The sequence below is a fragment of the Aplidium turbinatum genome, chromosome 5, assembly GCF_918807975.1.
Source record: "Aplidium turbinatum chromosome 5, kaAplTurb1.1, whole genome shotgun sequence".
Classification (NCBI taxonomy): Eukaryota; Metazoa; Chordata; class Ascidiacea; order Aplousobranchia; family Polyclinidae; genus Aplidium; species Aplidium turbinatum.
In genome coordinates this window covers 27346377-27366900 of record NC_137476.1, presented here as the reverse complement: position 1 = coordinate 27366900, position 20524 = coordinate 27346377, and the positions used below count along the sequence as shown (strand labels likewise).

General features: G+C 37.2%; 2 protein-coding genes across 2 annotated transcripts; both read left to right on the top strand.

Annotated features, from left to right (window-relative positions):
- Positions 1-2394: 2394 nt before the first annotated feature.
- LOC145770799 (vacuolar fusion protein CCZ1 homolog) lies at positions 2395-5311 on the top strand. Its single transcript, XM_082582526.1, has one exon. The coding sequence runs from the start codon at positions 3750-3752 to the stop codon at positions 5097-5099; it is 1350 nt and encodes a 449-aa protein (XP_082438652.1). The 5' UTR covers positions 2395-3749; the 3' UTR covers positions 5100-5311.
- A 4292-nt stretch (positions 5312-9603) lies between these two features.
- On the top strand, positions 9604-20496 carry LOC145771405 (uncharacterized protein KIAA2013 homolog). The gene is made up of 12 exons (XM_082583167.1): positions 9604-9831; positions 10138-10356; positions 11551-11721; positions 13110-13262; positions 13991-14109; positions 14572-14785; positions 15361-15466; positions 16220-16332; positions 16684-16913; positions 17556-17691; positions 17983-18068; positions 18498-20496. The coding sequence occupies exons 1-12, from the start codon at positions 9641-9643 to the stop codon at positions 18650-18652; spliced, it is 1893 nt and encodes a 630-aa protein (XP_082439293.1). The 5' UTR covers positions 9604-9640; the 3' UTR covers positions 18653-20496.
- Positions 20497-20524: the final 28 nt, after the last annotated feature.

The following is a 20524-nucleotide window of genomic DNA, read 5'->3' as shown; positions in this document are numbered from 1 at the left end:
GAAAGACGAAGCTGAGCACTACCACTATGCCAAGGTTATATAAATCTTTTCCTGGCACTTCAATGGATAAGAAGAATGATTTGAAAAAACTCTGCCTCAAAGGCTTAATTCCAATTCAACATCACAACTTCTTTCGAAATCTTCCGGTCACTCCCAACAAAGACAGTATTGAAGTATAATTTTATAAACTAGGCTCAGAAATAAGTGATAGCGCTTCTTTGCAGACACTTTTGATTTAAAGACTTTATGCATATTGATGATTAAAGAAGTTATGCATAAAGTTATGCATATTGATAACGCATCATTCTGTTATGCCCAGTGAACTTGTCAATGTCATTATGCAGTATGGTGGTATATATAAGTTGTGCCAGTTAATAAGTGAAGTGAATGAAAGCGCATTGAATTTAGCAAATATGAAAAAAATTGAGGAAATTTAATAAGGAGATTGTGCTGGTGAATTGTAACGAGTTGGCAATAGTGGTAATTAATGAAGTGCAGTGGATTTAATAAACAAATTAAGTGCAGTAGTTACTATGTGCAATAATTGAGTTAACAGTGGTAGTTGTTTAAGTACGGTACATTAAATTCAATTACAGTGACTACAGGTTGAATTGCACTAACTGTAGTCTGTATGAAATGGCAACATGTTAATTGAACAGAGAAAGATAATTCAGCACAACTAGTCAACTACACAGCAGTTTTACTCTCTTTTGGGAAAATGTTGAAAATTCACAGTTAGTGTGAGAGTTTGCTAAGAAGAAGAAGAAGAGTTTTTTGGAAGAGTTTGTGTCAGTGTGATTGAATAATTAAATTTGTGATAAAGAAATTTTGAACATGAAAGTTTGAGTTAAAATTACGTTATTTTGCTGTATGCTATGATACTTTACCTCTAAAAGTGATTCATCAAATGAAAATGAATGATGCTGCACTGGTATTAAACAATTCATTCGTGTTTTTCAGCATGTAGGTATCTTAACTTTAAGGATAAATAAGACTTATGTCCATTTACATAAAAATGAATCAAAAATATTTCAGAGCAAGAAAGACTTAAGTCCAACAACATACAAAAAAAAAATTGATGGCACCACCTAGTGGCAAATTCTTCGGTGATTTTTGTGGACCAACATATTGCCTATCACTGGTAAATAGTAAGTCTCTGTGTGCACATCCATGTCAAAGAAATTTGTTCAGTTGTACAGGCAAATGCAGTTATTTGCAATTATCTCAAAACGCTAAAAATGGACTTAAGTCAGTTTTGAATTCAAGCGGCGATATATTTTTTCGGACATTTTGACCGAATTGACTATATTTTTTTTGGACATTTTGCTAAAAAATCGGTCAATGACCGATAAATGACCTAAAAAAAACCCAGGCCACAGTGCTCCGCACCTAAATATCCAGACGCCACCTGTCTGCGCCTAAAAGACGTGGACCCATTAAAACAAAGGTAAAAATTACGCTTGTTTGAAACAAACTTTTCCAAGTCAAAATAAAACTTTTTGCCACCTTTTCCTTTTTTTTAGCAAACATCTGAAAAAAAAACAATTAGTCTAGAAATTTATTTTTATGCTTAATCACTTCATCTTGATAAGTCTTTGCCATTTGAGAACTATAGCTACGGCTTAGAAGACGTTTTAAAATTTCAGGGAAGTCTCTCTTAGTCTGAAAGGCTTTTATCATACCAACAACTTAGCTTCTTGCGTCATAAAGCTCTGGGTATGAACGGGGCATGAACAATTTACCATTAACAGATACACACAATTTACTTTTTGTCTAAACCATTAATTTTGCCTCTTTCAATTTGAAATATTTTTCGAATTAAAACAAAATGAAAATGAATTTTAAAAAAACATTTGCTAATTATAACCAGCAAGTTATATTGTATAAGATTAACCTAACGTATTTGGCTTAGTCAACCCATTGAACCACATGTATTGAGGTTACATTCAGTGGCGTACAACAGGATTTTGTTCCTGGAGACTGGGGAGGAGGCATTTGATATAATTTGGCAAAATAATGATAGGTGTAATTTGTGCAGTGCACTGCACCCAAATATGCTAACACCACAGTGCGCTCACCTATTTGGCAGGCACCTAACTGTTTGCACCTAAAGGACGTGGACTCGAATTTATGTTGGAGCAGTACGCAGCTCCTCAGACCAGGCATCCAGCATGCTTAAATTAACAAGTTTTCAAAGTTGTTTAATGTTAGTGAATTATACACATGTGGATAATAGTAGGCCTATTTGGTTTATTTTTAATTATCATATATTTTTAAAATTGTTTTAACATTTCACTAACATTTATTTTATATCTTTTTCATGTAATTTAAAACTTGTTTTGAAACAAATGCTTTTTTAATGATTTTCTCGCAACCTTGAGCCAGATGTTTCAAATGGAATTCTCCACAAGTCTGCGGGACACAGTACTTGTTTTCTAACCCTAGCTTTTATTGGTCTTTCGGCCATGGCTTATGTGTAATTAGCTTGAAGTTGTCTGTTACACTGTTTGACTACGGTTAAAAAGCCTAACAACTTCTTGTACTGTGTTTTTGCTAGTTCTTTTGCAAAAAGCCGATTTGAAAATGTATCACAGTAACATGGGAAGCCTATATGGCCAGAACCTGTTTACTAATTTTCTCCTTGGTGTATTGCATGATTATAAAACTGTTCCTAATTCTGTTTTTACAAATTTGGAGCCTCTGTAGAACTGTAATCCAATGCATCGAGTTTTTATGTATTAGTAAAATTTCTTCAGAACAACAATCTGTGATTATGTTACACACTCAGCACATTTTTGCTCTGGTATGTTACATAGACATCACATACATTTTTGACTCAGTAATATTGCTTTACTGATATAGCAAAGTGGTTATTGCTTACAAATAATGTTGACTTTTCAACAAATATGCTTGAGCAATATGCCATACAAATGTCTTATATCTTACTAATTGTATAATCATAAATTATAACAATTGCATTGTTAACCCTTTTCACAATTTGATTGCAGTATTTAAAACCTATTTCTGTAAATTCAGTTACTTTGCCTCAGATGTGGGCATTCGCTACTTTAAAGTAGCGCTCTACTCGCTACCGCTGCTCTGGCTAAAGTAGCGCATGCTATCTGCTGTCAACATGGCTTGATATTTCCCACATTATTATAGTCGAATGATTTCTGCTTTTAATTTTTCAAACATTGTTACATGAAATTTCTCCAAAAGGAGTCATTTTTTCACTTTCCAGCTTCCTGCAGCTAAATTGGGACTTTTGCATTTTTTTTGTAACTTGCCAATTTCAATAATGAAAAGGTAAAATTATCATTTTAACTAGATCACGTTTGCATTTTGTGAAAGGGTTTTATCGGAATTCAACATTCATGAACAAAGTGTCTGCACAAGGCAAGATATGCTCAATGGATTAAATAGAATAGTCTCGCAATAATATGTACGTACCCTGCATCAAAATATGTTGGTCTCGATGTCTTGGATGAAGTCAGTTAAACCAGAATAACTTGATCATGATATATTGCCTATTAGCAATGTTGTGTTTAAAAAAAATATATATTACCAGCATCATTTTACTGTTGTTATTTTTTCAGGTTTGTGTCACACGAGCTTTAGAGTCTTTTTTGTGCTTGATCTCATATTCTGGGAGTATTTTCTTTTTTTACCCAAAAATAGAAAACATATATACTGATAATATATATATATTTTGTTTTTAAAATGTGTCACAAGTAAGAAAGCGTTCAACCATGGCCTCACCAATCAAGCTTTCTTCTCTTGTTATTTACAATCCAACTTATGGACCTAAAGAAGGCGAAGAAAAAAAGAAACTGTTGTATTACTATCCTGAAAATGAAAAACCAGATTTAAAAATGAATAATGTTGGTCTCTATGAAGCATTAGTTCAATTTACAAAAACCTTGACACCAAACAATGCATGTGATTATATGCATACCGCTCATCATCACTATATATTTCTTGAACCAGAAGACAATTTTTGGATGGTGATGGTTTTGTCCAATCCCGTTGTTGTAGGATCAGATGGAAAAACTAAAATTTTGGAAAATGAAATCAATGATGTCATATATGGTGCTGTTTTGAAAGAAATATACAATCGCTTTTGTTTTCTTCATGGAACATTTCTAGATATTTTTCAAAATTTTAGTGTGGATGGCTTACGAGAAAAACTAATTGTGTTTAATCAGGAATTATTTAGTACGTTAACTTTATCAAAGTGTGATGTGTTAAGCATGTTCAATGGACTTCGGTACATTACCCTTGAAAAAAGTAGTGTATTTGGATTTCAATCTTTCATTAGCTCTATACTAGACAAATATAAAAGTATCAAGCATTGCTTAATCTTGCATGATCGGAATTTGATTATGAGCACTTTATGCAAGCTTGATACACAAGTTCTTGTGAAACTATTACGGGAAAAGCTTTTACTTGACCTTCCTTTTTCCAAGAGGTCAAAGACAGCTGCAACCACTGTCAAAGCGTATCAGCTAAATCATGGTCGATTTTTGGACAAGTTGTTTGAAGATACGAACAACACTGTGTTTGTCAATGTTCAAGATGGTAAAAAAGAGCAGATGCACTTGATTATTTATCAAGCATTTAGCATTACGTTGTGTTACTTCTTAGATTCTTTAGACGTTTCACTACTCGACTTTTGCATGCAGCTTGATCCCCAAATTGGTCCACAGCTGGCTACATTAGCAAAGACTATTCCAGCAACTCAAACCAATGGTGTGGATATCTCCGAATCTCACATTAAACATGTGTATTTTGATCAAGGTACCCTCTCAGTTGAGTCTTCGTGTCATTCAACACATGCGGGAAAATCAGTTAGCAATACTCCAGATGAGGTCATCAAAGTTATAAATGACATTAGCAGCACTTTAGATAGCAGTGAATGTGAAGGTTTAGAACAAGAAATCATAACCAAAGTACACTCCGACAACTGGGTGGCAATGAAAAAGACCAACGATAAACAACTCTTTGTTGTGGTCAACAGAAGAAATGTTAACTTAATTGAAGTTAATGATGATCTAAGAAAAGCTGCTTCTCATTTTCATAACATTCATTTTACTGATTAAATAGACTTTTTTTCAAAGATATTATTTGAAGTTAGGTATCCTTTCTTAATTATTTGTTTGTGTTTTTATATTCAAGGTTTTTTTTCATTTTGTGTATATCCGTCTCATTAGAGTTATTTTCAAGCAAATTAATTTGATCTTACTCTTTGCTCAATACTGGTGTTAAAAGTTGAAAGAGGCTATTCACCAAACCATTAATCCAAAAACATGATAAGCTCTTCTGAGGTAAAATAAGCTAAACTATCACAAAGTTGACCTCAGTTGAAACATTTGGTGACAGCTCAGCTTGTTTTACACTATAAAAGTGTATGATGTTTTTGTGTTGATTGATCAATAATTGGTACTTTACAGGAATTAGTTTGATTGCTGTGCAACTTCAAATGATGTCCTTGACACTATTTGACGACGTTTTATGTGCAATACGCATAGAAGGTATAAGTTCTCATTATGTTCAATAAAGTCAGGTTTAAACTCATAGAAGGTTTCAGAATTCTGATGACCAGGGGTTAGAAGCATAAAGCCAGAAAAGAAAAGGAAAATTCTACTGTAAACTTTTTGTCCTAATACTAAGTGTGAGATTACTGTAGTAAACAGTGTTTGTCAGACTTTAAATGATCATATTGCAATTTGCAACACATATACGATTCGTCTGTTTTTGAACCAATGTTTTACTGTAAGGTTTAAAATTTCACAGTTACTACTATATAACGTTGTAATATTAACGCAATTGTCATGCAACAACAAAATATGGGGTCCACGTCTTTTAGGCGCAGACAGTTAGGCGCCGGTCAAATAGGCGCGCACACTGTGGCGCCCGTTCATTTAGGTGCGGAGCATTGTGGCACCCGTTCAATTTTAGCTGCTATTCCTAGTAAAGTCTGCAGATTGTATCAGCTCAGCTTTGGCAAAACCTAGTCGGGGTTTTGATGGAAAACTAAGTTACTCTTCATTCAAGCCTACCACCCCCTTGAATATAGGCTTCGGTATATTTTTTACTGATATGTTTAGTGTAGTTATTATTTGACTTAACTAAAAGTGAACTCAGTCACGTTTGGAAACTTTAATAATTCATTGATAAAGCTTTCGCCGACGCAAACCTGGATTAACAATAAATAAGTGCCGAACACGAGCATTAAAAAAACAATATATTTTTCTGTTCAATGTAACATTTTGTGTGAAAAGCATTGCCGGTTTAAGAAGCTTCACTCACGGAAGGCATGACATATTTTTCTGTTCAATATAAAGTTTTGTGTGAAAAGCATTGCCGGATAAAGCAGCTTCACTCCCTAAGCCATGACTAACAACAAATAAATGCACACGCATTAACAAAACAACATATTTTTCTGTTCAATATATATAACATTGTGAAAAGCATTGCCCTACCTGCCAAGCTGATACAGTCTGCAGACTTTACTAGGAATAGCACCTAAATAAACGAGTGCCACAGTGTGTGCGCCTATTTGACTGGCGCCTAACTGTCTGCGCCTAAAAGACTTGCTCCCAAAATAGGAGTTAAGTTTAGCCTGAGTGCATAGGCGTCGAAATAGGGTGGGCCGGGTGGGCGGCGCCCACCCTGCCGTGAAACGAGGGTGGGCAAAATATGTTTCGCCCACCCTGTTTTCATGACACTTATGAAGTGTTCATTACGATTATTTCCGTTTTTGTTAAACGCTGAATTATCCAACCAACAGCAGCGCAACTTCTTGTTTTCCGCTATGTCTCTCGCTAGGGATCCGACAGAACAAAGCAATTTCGCAAAACGCTGCGTTGAAAAAAGGCGGTACTCACTGCATTGTTGTTGCTACTGCCAAGTGCTACACGCTGGCAATCCTGGTGAGAGAAAGCCACGTTTCTTTTCTCCGAATGGTCTCACTTTCGTTACGTCACAATCAAACTTCAGTTTCGGGTCAGCGTAAGGGAATATGAACATGACATCATAATGAACATGACAATAAAATAACCGATACAAACTAAAGACGTATTCAAACAATCGCTTTTTACAAATCTTTCCTCACAAACTTGTTGCTGGGTATAAATTGGGGCACCGCCAAGGGCGCCGGTACGGTTTTTGACTGGGGAGGCAGGATTATGAAAAAAGGGCACTTTTGTTGCTGAAAGGCCAATTGTTTTTTTAAGTTTTAAGATAAGATATAGCAATAATGCTCATCCATCAGCTCATTATCCACTATCGAGTAATGATACAAGTGTCCGGTATACAAAGAACAATGGCACGGGAGGGCATCACGCTATGTTGTGATGATGCAGGCTAATTACCTACTGTGATACAGAATTTTGTGTCGTGAATATTATTTTGAGGCAGCAATGAAAGATTATAATTAGGCTAAAAGTTAATAGCGGAAATTGTTATATCGCATTGCAAAATATGCAGTAGCTTACATGACCTTAAAAGGGCACCATTGCCCCCCTGCCCCTCCATCCACAGAAAAATTGAGGGCAGGGGGGCATCCGCCCCCCCCCGCTTCCGGCGCCCCTGCCGCACCGCGCGATGTTGTCATTTCATTATTGAAAAGTTAAACATGAAGCAAAGTCAAACATCATTCTATTCGCGCATTCTTAAAACCAGCCTCCAAAAGGCGTCGAGATGATAACGCTGAAGAAGTCACGTCCAGCACGAATGAACGTAGAGATGACATTGATGAAGAAAGCAGTGCTTCAAGGATGGATAATGGTGAAGTCAATGTCTCAGGCAATGCACCGGTAGTTCTAGAAGACAGCATGAGCCATGGATCTCTACCTGCTCCATTTGACGTTAGCATGCTGCCGGATCAGCTTCCGGCTCGGGAAGGTCGTGTGTTGCAAAGGAAGCTTTTTTCCGAATTCCAGTTGATGCGTCTTAACCCTGATGGTACTTGTTACTGTAGTCACCTGTCCGAACATTTTGCGGCAAATCCGAAGATAACAGGTCACGAGTCACGCGCTTTTTAGGTCGCAAAGGAAAACATAAAAGAAGTTTGTTTAGTTTAGCAGCGCTCATAAGATCGCAAGGCGCAAGAAAGCAAACATCAAACCTATAAAAGCTTAATTGCTGCAGCGACGCTAAACGCAGTCTTCGTGAGAAAGACTAACCAATTTGCGAACATATACATTCAATGAAATCTGTTTGAAAACTCTTGCCCACCCAGAATTCCTCTCTTCTAAAAAAAAATCGACGCCTATGCCTGAGTGTATCTAACATATGTCCATGTGATAGTTTTATAATGTTAATGCAATAATGTTTGAATATTTTAATACATTTTTTAAAGTGTGTGATGAGAACATTCTTTCATAAATTTTTTGATGAGAATAAATGTGATTTTCAAACACAGAAGTATCGTTTCATCACCATTTTCTCTTAAAAGAAGGTATATATATATTTTCAATGACAAATATTTGATAGGTAGTTAGGTACGGTGCTCTTAGTAATGATCATGTTACATTGAAACAACCAAAGAAAATGATATGCTCTCATATTATTATTACAACGAAAAAACATCACTCAGACAATTTAAGTCTATTTTGCATTTAATTTCACCATGTTGGTAAAATGCAAAGAATCGTAAATATGCAATGTATGCATTCCTTTTTGTTTAGAGATCTCACGTTGTTGCATTTTTTTTTCACTTCAGTGATTTTCTGTATGCTCTTGTTGCTTATTTGTGGCAAGAAAAAACATCTCTGACATAAATTAAAAAATATTGAGGACTTCTATGTCTTTACTCATAGAAAGCCTTGCTTTGACTTGTGCATTTCATGGATATCCAAAACTTTACTGTTTTCTTAAAAATAACCGTCATTTCCACCTCTAACTTATGATTTTCTTATTACAATGTAAAATGGAGTATCAGTCAAAAATGGTGAACTTGTATCATTACTTAAAAGCTTCATTATAAAGCTTTCAATGTGTCTGTTGTGTTGAGGCTTACGCCTGTTGGTTGAAGATTTAGATTAAGTAGATGGGATGACAAGAAAGCCAATTTTGTGTCCACCTTCAGCATGTCTTAAAGTGTCCTGCCGAAGACACAGCCGCATGCTCTTGAGCGGTGTCGAACTGGCACCCTTTCGAGTGTCGTACTAGAGATCGACCACTCGGCTATGCAGCCGACAAAGCTTACAATGAGTTGGGAGTTAATGACATTTACACAATGGATGATCTGTTTAAACGTTTTCTTGGTTGTTTATTATATGGTCATGGAAACTATTTGTTGAATTGCCTTATATTAATAGTTGAATCGGTTTCATCTATTTGAGTAATTATTTTGCTTATTCAATTAGAAATTTTATATGTATTTTCTTTATGATTGTGCACACTTGTTGGCTGAACTACTTTTTTCGTATATATTTCTGCTAATTTAATGCAAAGTATGATTTGCTTATAAATTTGTTTTTATTTTCAATGCTTAATGCTTCATCTGAGTGAACTGACAGTTTAAACAAAATGAAGTAGACAAATTATCATTATGTTTAAAATTTTAGTTAACACGTATATTTTTGTTCTTTTAGAAGTTTTGAAATGATTTAATAGTAAGCTAGCTGCTGCCAAGATGCAGAAAGCTGGTCAAGGCACCTTTATGCAGAAGCTGTATGGATGGAAGCTGTCTAGTGTTTGGGGAAAAAGAATTTTTTTTATTGGCTTATTTACATGCATTCTTTTATATTATGTTATTCCTTATTTCTTTCAAAGTATGTTCAGTGGATTTTCTTATGAAAGCCGAGCGCAGTCATGCATGACTACGTGAGTTCCAATTTTTGTTTGTATGTATTTTTACCATTGCAGCAGTTTGTATGTGAAATGTACATACGTAATTATGCTCAAGAACATCTGCATTATGTTGAAGTATTTCGCACTCATCAGCACCATACAGTTTGTGTTCACTTTCCTGTGATCACACTGCCATGTAAATTTTCTTGCACGTCCTAATGCTGTTCATATCTGACAATTTCCAATTTTTTTTTTATGAATTCAACTTATTGATTGTTTGAAAGACCATGCACCTTTTCCTTGCATGTGAGTACTCAAGTTTTGTGTTGCAATTTTTAGGCATCTTGTGGAGTCAAAGATTGATGTTGGAAGTTATGATGCTGTCATTAATCGTCTCCCATTGAATACGCATGAAAATGAAAATGTTCAAATCCCATTCATTGGTAACGGAAAAATCGGTGCAGTCGTTACTTATGAAAAAGCTGATTACTACTTGATATATGATGGTGAAAACAACCAGAAATACCGGGATTACGAAGTGGATGAACATTTGTTAAAGTTAGTCCTTAAAGCTCTATTTTATTTCTAAAAAGTTTGTTCTGACTGTGCATACACCGTAGACCTCCTTGCCCTGAAGTTACAGTTTTACAGAACGGATGCGGTGTTGTTTATCAGCATTTGCAATTATTTTGAAAATGTATTATATATGATGAATGACAATAACTTACCAGATAATTGCATAATTCATTTTATTACACATAGGTTACAAAATCATTGTCAATTATGGCCCGATGCTTATGAGATATTTGTACATTGTACATTCGGCAGTATTGGGGTCCACGTCTATTAGGCGCAGACAGTTAGGCGCTGGTCAAATAGGCGCACACACTGTGGCGTCTGGATATTTAGGTGCGGAGCACTGTGGCGCCCGTTCATTTAAGTGCTATTCCTAGTAAAGTCTGCAGATTGTATCAGCTCAGCTTTGGCAAAACCTAGCAGGGGTTTTAATGGAAAACTAAGTTACTCTTCACTCAAGCCAACCACCTGCTTGAATATAGGCTACGGTATTTTTTACTGATGTTTAGTCTAGTTATTATTTGACTTATATAACTAAAAGTGAACTCAGTCATGTTCGGAAACTTGATAAAGCTTTCGCCAACGCAAACCTGGACTAACAACAAATAAATGCCGAATTCGCCCATTAAAAAAACAATATATTTTTCTGTTCAATATAAGATTTTGTGTGAAAAGCATTGCCGATTTAAGCAGCTTCACTCACCGAAGCCATGACATATTTTTCTGTTCAATACAACATTTTGTGTGAAAAGCATTGCCAGATAAAGCAGCTTCACTCACTGAAGCCATGACTAACAACAAATAAACGGAAGGTCTAACAAATAAATGCACGCGCATTAACAAAACAACATATTTTTCTGTTCAATATAACATTTTGTGAAAAGCATTGCCCTACCTGCCAAGCTTATACAATCTGCAGACTTTACTAGGAATAGCACCTAAATGAACGGGCGCCGCAGTGCTCCGCACCTAAATATCCAGACGCCACAGTGTGCGCGCCTATTTGACCGGCGCCTAACTGTCTGCGCCTAAAAGACTTGCTCCCCAGTATTGCGAGTTTGCACACCCTTGTAATAAACCATTACCTCCAATCTTCACAGAGAATAACCGATTGGTTGACTTTCAACTACTTAACCAAATAACCATGTTAGAAGCTTAGTTGTTTTTTACACGCAGGTTACCACTTGATCTGACAGTGCGACTCCAACATGTGGAAGGTACCGCGCATAAGGAAGAATCTATGGTGTTAAACTATCGACACGGGATTGTCGAGTATTTGACTTGTTTCTCCTTGGCACGGTTCACTGGTGGATGCGTGTTTGTCAACCATACACTGGTAGCTCACCGGTAAAAGATATTTCCTTAAATTTTCAAATAATTTAATAGCTTCATGTTTAATATGTTTGCGGCACAACAAACCGAACTCTCCATCAAATTTCTGTTATGTAAAATGAAGTCTTGGCAGTGTGTCACAAAATTTTGTCCTGAAAGAGGTTAGCTTTAATTTTACAAACTTTTTATATTTTTGGATTAAAGTTATTTCTGTGGTAAGCAAAGTATGTATTAAAATCGAACCACTTCGCAAACAAGTGTTCTTTGACCAATTAGAGTTAAAATTCCACCCTGTCTTACAACCAGATGAAGCAAATGTAGTTGGTAGCGCGAATCATTCTTCTAAAGAGCGCATGGCTCATGCATGACTTTAAGCGCATAAGAAAATTATGCAGCTCAGAATTCGGTTTGTTTACACATATTCTCATAGTTTTTGTTGTAATGCTTTTCGAATCGAAATGACAACGAATTAAAAAAACGCTCATTTTCCAACTATAATCAGTAAGGTATATGGTAAAGGATTCCAAACCTACCATAATCAGCTTGCATTGACAGTATTTTGTTAGTTTGCAACAACTAGGTTACTCATTTGGATAGGCAAGACACAACAATACAACAGAGTTGAGCATTATAACAATATATTTTACATATTTACAAATAGTTTTAACAGTCGAACGTTTTCGGCTTAACTTAAGCACTCATCAGGAATCTGAAACAGGCCTTAAAACTCGTGTTTTTTCCCGGCAGCCATCGTGGCCTACCGAGAGCTTTTTCTCGGCGGCCAAATCTGCGTGCTTGGAGGCCAAAATACAAATAACGATAAATAGAATTAAACTTGCAACAATGTCAAAATCATCGCTTAGTGTTGTTGAAGTCTGGGCGACGTCCTGCTATAGAATAGTTGTACCACGCAATAACTGCTTTATCGGAATTGTAATCCGGTATTGCGGGACCATCTAACGACCCTAAATTGTTTCAACTGCTCGCTGCTCAATAAATTGTTTCAACTGCATACCGCCTTTCATAAAACCTGACCATTTATACCGTTATGATGTCACCATTTAGGATGTGAAGTCACTAGCCCACAGCGGAAAGCTAGAAGAAACTGGCGGCCAAATTGGCCGACTGAGGAGGTTGCACTGGCGGTCATTCAAGCACTACTTAGCGGCCATGGCCGCCGGATGCTTTAAGGCTTGTGAAAATATTTATAAAAATGCAATGAATTTCAACTTCTTGAAGGTAGCCTAACTAGCTAACTGACTGTAAGCATCAAGAAATATGCAGTGATTAAAAGCAATAGTGGTTTTAATCTATTGCTTTTAAACGCTGCGTATTTCTTCATTGAATTGGGAGCCGTTGAATCTCGCTTTTTCTGACCCATTTTCACCACAAGTTCTGTTTAGTTCCCGGCCGAACGTGTTCTTACAACACATTGAAGTTACATTGGAGGGTCGAAAGAGCACCTCACACAAACAAGATGTATATTTAAACCAAGAAATTACCAAGCCTAAAGCTGTGTTCAAGGAACTACTCAAGCAGCCGAACATAAAGTACAGGTGAGGTGGTTAGTTGTCGCAATTTTCTGAGTATTTCCAATTTTTAATTTTGCATTCTTGGATTTAGTTCCCAAATGTTGAATTTTTCTCGCTAACACATTTTTACTGCCATAAATTAGTCGCGTTTGTCGTTACAGTAAAGTGTTGTGCAAACTACTGTATTTGCCAATGCCATTTATGTTGTGCTTTTACATTTTGTTTTCCTTTAGACTAAACTGTTTAGGTAAAAACAAGTAGGACAGGTAAATAAGTATGAAATCTGATTAAGCCAAACATAAAACGTTAGTGTAGGCTTTGCAGACTTTTTTGCCATGTTGTCCCAGCAGTTGAAGAAGTAGCAACTTTGTGTAGTTGCTAAAGACGACAGATACACGTTTAGAAACTGGACAACTCTACCACAGCATGTCGTTGAACAGGCGACGTCTTCGCTAATCGAGAAGTTACCAATAGCCGTAGAAGACAAATGCATGAAGTACTTACTTCACCAGTCATTGTTAGTGGTGTCGGCTGCATAGCCGAGTGGTGAGAGCGTTGGAACGGCAATCGAAAGGGCGCCGGTTCGACACCGCTCATGAGCATGAAGATTGGCTTCCTTGCCTTCCCGTCCACTTAATCTAAATCTTCAACCACCGTGTGTAAGTCTGGATACGACAAAAAAAACTCGCTAGTGCTTGTTCATTTTGCCACATGTCCAATCCATTTGATAGTAACACCCATTCCAATGCTAGGCTCCTCGGTGCTACTGTCAAAACCGACAAAGGACACATGACAGTCGTGGCCGCCGTAACAAGCATTCCCAATGTTCTGCACGTCCGCAACGGATATTCTCATGTCGATTCCATCGCAGGTACGTAGAATAGACGTAGTTCGCCATAGCTTCGGTGTATTGGGTTGCAAAATACAATTGATGGATCATGTGGTAGTTTGATTGCGAAATGTACGCAATTATGCATTCATCGATGTTGCAGTACTGCGGTAGCAATATTTTGAACAAATGTTATTCAAAAACGGTTTATGGAAACTAAACAGCTAGTCTTTATTATAACCTTTCAAACAACCAGTTCATTTGTATATTGCGAAAAACTCCAATCACTTACTCAGTTTTTATTCGACTTAAAATATCATTAAAATCCTAAAGCGTATGTGGTATCTGCATAGCGTATAGCATATAGCGTATAGCATATAGCGTATAGCATATATCATATAGCATATAGCGTATAGCATATAGCGTATAGCATATATCATATAGCGTATAGCATATAGCGTATAGCATATAGCGTATCTGCATTCTGCATCCCCTTCTTTGCAGTCATCATGCATTCTGATATCATGAAGACCTCTGCAAATAGTCAACTTGTGCTCACCAAGCTCGCGGACAAAGTCAGTCAATACACTGATAACATCCTCTCTGTGTCAATCGATGAGTTACTGCAGGAACACAGGAACGCATGGAGCGATATCCTACACACTGGCCTCACTATATCGACTTCGTTGAGCCATGAACCTGGAATACCGTCTCCTTGGTAAGTAAATAGGAAAAAAATTACTATGTTATGATGTACTTCTAAATGATTTAAGTCATAGTAGGGGACTAGGGGAGGTTATTCACTTAAACTCTCCAGTATGTTGCCAGACAATTGGCACTTGGATGAAATAAATTACAAATCGAATTTGTCCCCCCTAATTTCTGCATTCCAATGTCTTGTTCTAATTAGTACAGAGAGGTTTTTGCCTGTGGACATATTTTCTTAAAACAGCTAGCAGGTCATTGTTTTAGAAGTCGTGTAGCGATGATGCCAAAACATATTTCGCAGTCGTTTTGGTGTTATTGAATTAGAAAAATTTGTTTTCCAAACAGAAACCTATAAAGAAAAAGAGTTCAATGGGTGGAACGTGTAAGACTACGCTTTGCCAGTCCACCTATTGCATCGTGGGATATGCAATTGACATGGACCAATTGGCAGTTTTCTTTGCTGTAGAAAGAGATCTTTTATTTACTTAGCCGTACTTGACTTTGTCTTATGTTATTGAACCTGCTGTTCAATTAGTTTTATTTCTAAAGACGTTAATGTGACTGTAAAATCATTTCTTTTAACAGGGCCGTTAATTCAACATTGTATTCCGTTCTTTCAACCATGGATTCAAAGCTCCACGACAAAGGCATACCTGAAAAAGAAAGATTTGATTTGATGAAAAGATTGCAGGTAACTTAACTAGGTAACTCGCTAAAAATGCTAGGATTACAGCGACAGAGCATCGGGCTATTTTGAAAAGTTTTTATTTGTACAGTAGAATAAACTTAAAATGTTTGAAAGTAATTGGGTCAAAGTGGTATCATTGAAATTACGCATAAACCGAAACGGAAACCGACCGTTTGTTCTGCCACCACCACATTCTTACAACATTTTATGGTGCAAGAAATTTCCCTTTTTTTCCTACTTTTTTCAACCATCACCTCTTTGTAGTGTCGGTTCAACCAGCATACCAAACTACGGTGTGTAGTATAAATAAATTGTGCATATTCGTTTCATGTTCTCAGTGTTTAGAATGAGCTGTGCTCTGTGTAAAACTGCCTCTTTCTTCCTGATTTCTTGTAGTTAACACAATATTTGCGAAAATAACAATGGCGTTGATTTGATGGCGAAGTTTCATAGGTGCAACTGTTTAGGTTTGAAAAGGGGAGGGGCATGGAAGCTTTACTCTCAGATGATTGGCACATCTAGAATTTTCGCGCATGCCTGTGACTTTGAACTTAATGTGGGATAAGTAGTTTGCTACAGAGCTGCACTATCTTGGCGAAAATGCTGATATTTCAAATTCGTTTAAAGCGACACATTTGTAATTTTAGCTTGTGTCCTGACGTGAGAGAAATTCTCTAAAAGCCTTGAGGAACTGAGCACGTGTGAAACGCAAACAAAGGAATGCAATTAGTCACAACGACTGACGTTTATTTGCAGACACCAGAATTCTGCTACAACAATATCCCGACTGTGCACAACACGCTGTGGAAGCAGCCGAGCGGTATCGAAGAGATTATGGATTTGACAAGGGTATGGTCGCTGAAGTTGAGGTACAGTTTTGTTTAGTCAATAACTCATGCAATGTCGTAGAACTGAATATAATATGAATTAAAAAGCTTCGAAATTTTTATTGTGTTTTTGATGTTTCAAAGTTAATAATTTAAAAAAATATTTCCTTTGCAACTTGCCTTTTCACCGCTTTACCTACAAGTTTTTAAAAACTGGGCTCTCGGTCTCAAGATAAGCTTTCTCCATGTTGGAATTCAAGAAAAATCCTACCTTTCCTGAGCGTTGAAATTAAACTTGAAACATTTCTTGTGAAATAAAAAACAAAAATTTTCTTTAAAAACCTTTGACTTATTTTACGTCTTGTTCTTTGAGACAATGTTGTACCAATGCAGGAAGAGCGGATGTGGATACTTAGTGAGTGAAGGAGCAGAAGGGATGTTGCAGGCGATCGTCCTCAGCTTCGGTCACCTCCAGTTCACCAGGTACGATCTGCAACTCCATGCGGATCCCGATATTCTCCACAACAAGATCGCTTTCAGAGGAGTCATGTACAAGAACAACACGATTGACATAAGGATCCATGACGAGGAAGGATCTTCTCACATCCAAGTCTCCCTTCGAGGTACATTGATCCGCTGGAGGATAAGAATTTTAAAATGTATTTAAAGTATAAAAATAAAAGTAAAAATTGAATATGAATACAATTGAATGTAAACATGAAGATTTAATGTAACAAACACAACTCATCGGCAAAAGTTGGTTTTATGCGTCATCTCTTGCAAAGAATGACTGAAGTTTTAACATCATTTTCATGGAATTTTCTACAAAGTCACTTTTCATTAATCTTGTCTGTTTCGAGACTCTTGAGAGTGTCTGCTCGACACTCAAGCGGACATCGATTCAACTCCCACCAAAAGCACGGACCTTGTCTTAGGAAGACACTCAATGACATTGTGGACACGAAAATAGGTGTTCTTGCATTTTCATCCACTCCATTCAGCTCTAACCAGTCAGCAAAGCTGTGTTTTTTCACATTGAGTCAAGATCTTCAGACGTTGAATTAATGCAAAAAGTACCAGTTTTGCTATCTGGGAAGGCCGACGCCTGGTGATGATAAAACAAAATACCTTTATTCCAATTTTTCTTTTCAAAACTCAGGGAAAAGCGCTGTTGGTAGGGTAATTATTATTGCTATTTTTTAATTAAGAGACTTTTCAAAGTCCAACACATCTTATCACAAGCGCACCGTCTTTCTAATAAATAGAATCAAGCGCATTGCCGATCTACATGTGCGAGGCCGGCTGCATGTCTCCTGCCGTTCGCATCACCAAACAACCACAGTTGCTTCCCGTTTACATCACCCGTCCTCACACTCCCATCCTTTATGTATCTGACGACAAGTGAGTTTTTTTTTGTAATTGGAAACCCTGTTTTTTATTTAACGTGTGCTTAAAAAGACAACCTTAAATTCCATGTAGGCTATTTTTTTGTCTATTACATTTGGTCGTTTATTTTACATTTTGATCCGTTGGTCCCAACATATGTAATCTAATAAAGGGTAGTTTGACGTAAATCCTTGTGCTTCAATGCAGGAAAAGTTATAACTGCCCAGTCAGTTTTACAAACACACATTCCAGCCTTCATAGGTAGTTCGTGTTTTCAAAAGATTGAATTTCTGATCTTTCATCCAGGAAGCACCTGGAGGAGCTGAAACGGACCCTTCACGTAAACCGAATAATGGACCACGCCCAGCACATGGACGAGAAGATGAACGGAGGTAGTTTTAAACTTAGTAGTTCAATTTGAAATCAAGACACGTACTGAAAAAAGCACACCTTTGTACGAAAACTCTCTTATAAACTTGTATTCATCAACTTTTTAACTTCAATATAATTTCGAAATTTTTTGGTTTAATTTTGGCAAATGACCGATCTTGCATTTTGAAACTGCGAGGTGTGAAGAGAAAGACTTCGCTGTCGACAGACAGGCCACACCCTCAACATGAGGATTAATTTATGGCAAAACGATGTCTTAATAATTATTATCAATGTTTGTATTGTTATAATGTGTATCGTAGTCATGTCATTCGCTTTATTATGTTAAATTAAAATCCTGTGATAATCGCGGATCACTTATGCAAGAAAAGTTGGTGGTGACTTGTTGGTAAAAATGCTGTCACCTCTCTAAACTAGCAAACGTTTTCTAGGTCTTCCATTTATATTTTGGTTCTCCATCGGATCTCTCATCATCCTCTTCCATCTCTTCCTCATCCGGATGATCTTCAAGGAATATTACTCCACTCTTTCGACGCCCTCATCAAGCAAGTCGTACTATTCAAACAGAGGAAGACTGGCATCATAGCAGGAGTGGTAGTGTGCTGGTTTTAGACCTAAGAGCCTCAACGCTCAACTTTACATCTTTAAGATTCTGCTATTTTACGTTGACTCAACTTCTTGTGTCGTGATCCTAGGCGACCCAAGCTGTCGTTTTTACATCGTTTCAACGTCACAAAATGTTGATATAATATAAAAATGACAACCTTTACTAGCTAGGATGGGCATTTGGCGTTACTTGTTAACCGGTACGTTCATTATATTGTTTGTGTTGTTTTGGGGGAGACTTGTGTATGGGAGGTTTCTTGTGCTTATTGCTGCGGAGAAGATTATAATTTATCTTGTTTCATCTCCAAATAGTTGACTGCCAATGACAATCTCAGGTGCTTGCTCTTGAATGGATTACGCTGCATGTTTTCTGATTAAAGGTTTGTCGAAGAATTTCTCAAGTCACAACTTTTGAAAAAAAGATTTCCGTCTGTGCTGTTGAGTGGTCGAAGCATCATTGTACCCGGGTCAATTATTTTGTTACGTTGCTTAGTAATTTATCCAGAGTCTATCGTTTCGTATGTCACCTGGTGTGGCTTTGCTATGCTTTCACTCTCTTTCTCAGTAACTATTTTTTGAAGGAGTCGTTCTTCAAAGGCAGATCTTCGATTACCAGCGAGTAAAAGTTCCCTACCTTGTTTACGTCGTTTCAACGTCGCTAGATTTTAAACCGATGTACGAAAGGCAACTTTTTGCTGGCAAACACGTGTCTATTGCTGTTAAGTCTTGCTACACTCGACTGCCGAGAAACACATGTTTTTGGAAAAGTCTTGATGGCTAGTGTGGAGGCTACACCGGTATAGTTAGCGAAACACAATGCTCGCTGTTCTATAGTGAGTAGTCAGGTAGTGCTGACTCCAGGAAGATCGCTTCTTCTCAACAAAGGTTACTGTCGCTTCACCGAGAAACCTGATGTTCCAATGCACTGTGGGTGTTTGCAGGTGCAATTGATCACTTGTCCAGCCGGTTCGTTTTGTGTTAAAGCAGCGTCGATTTTATGCAAAATTTCCTATTTTATTGGCTCAGGCAATCGCTGCAGCAGATTGTACGCTTTTTGTGACGTCACGAACGGTTGGAATCAAACAAAATCTGTTATTTGTGCATAGATTCAACAACGGTAAAAAAGTTGAACCGAAATAAAACGGACTTCGTAAGTTAACTAAGTTGCCTTTTTTGCACCGTTTCATCGTCTTGGCGTTGAAACGATGTACGGCAACTTTTGATGTATGCGATTGCTGCTGTTGAGACGTTTTCAAATTTGAAGAAGCTCAGCCAGCAAATCAGTCTGCACTTTTAACATGTGCAGACGTTGAATCGATGTTAAAAAGGACTGATGTGCTAACCGAAAAGCCACTGTACTTTGCAGCAGAGCCTAGTTGGAGTCCAACTAAAGTTTTGCTGATCCATTTTCTTACATTTTTAAAACTTCGTAGCAACAAAAAAGTTCTCCATTCGTGTACCAACAAGATCTATCTGTCGCTACTCCTTATACGTTTTTGCAGCGTTTCTGTCGGTGGTGATGCCAACTCAGCTGGAAACCCAGTTTTACATCGAACTTCGCTAGCTCGGTGGTTGTTGTTGTGTACCAAATTAACTGTTTGTTATGCTGCCGTATATTTACGTTTACATGAAGCTATTTATGTTGTTTGAAGGTTTGTATGAAGCTGTCTTGTTTGAAGCTTTTTGATTTCGTCTACAACCTTGAACCGCCGGTGATTGGCTAGTTTGTAGCCTACAATCTGTGACTCGCTGTGACTGACAACACCGGCAGTATTTTAGCGTTTACTTAAATTATTTTAATTGAATGTGTTTCGCGTAAAAAAATAAATATGATTAATGGGATATGATGCTG

Coding starts and splice junctions, on each gene's coding strand:
- LOC145770799 (XM_082582526.1), top strand. CDS start 3,750: ATGGCCTCACCAATCAAGCTTTCTTCTCTTGTTATTTACAATCCAACT.
- LOC145771405 (XM_082583167.1), top strand. CDS start 9,641: ATGCAGAAAGCTGGTCAAGGCACCTTTATGCAGAAGCTGTATGGATGG. Junction 17,692..17,982: donor CTTTATGTATCTGACGACAA/GTGAGTTTTTTT, acceptor TCTTTCATCCAG/GAAGCACCTGGAGGAGCTGA. Junction 18,069..18,497: donor GGACGAGAAGATGAACGGAG/GTAGTTTTAAAC, acceptor AACGTTTTCTAG/GTCTTCCATTTATATTTTGG.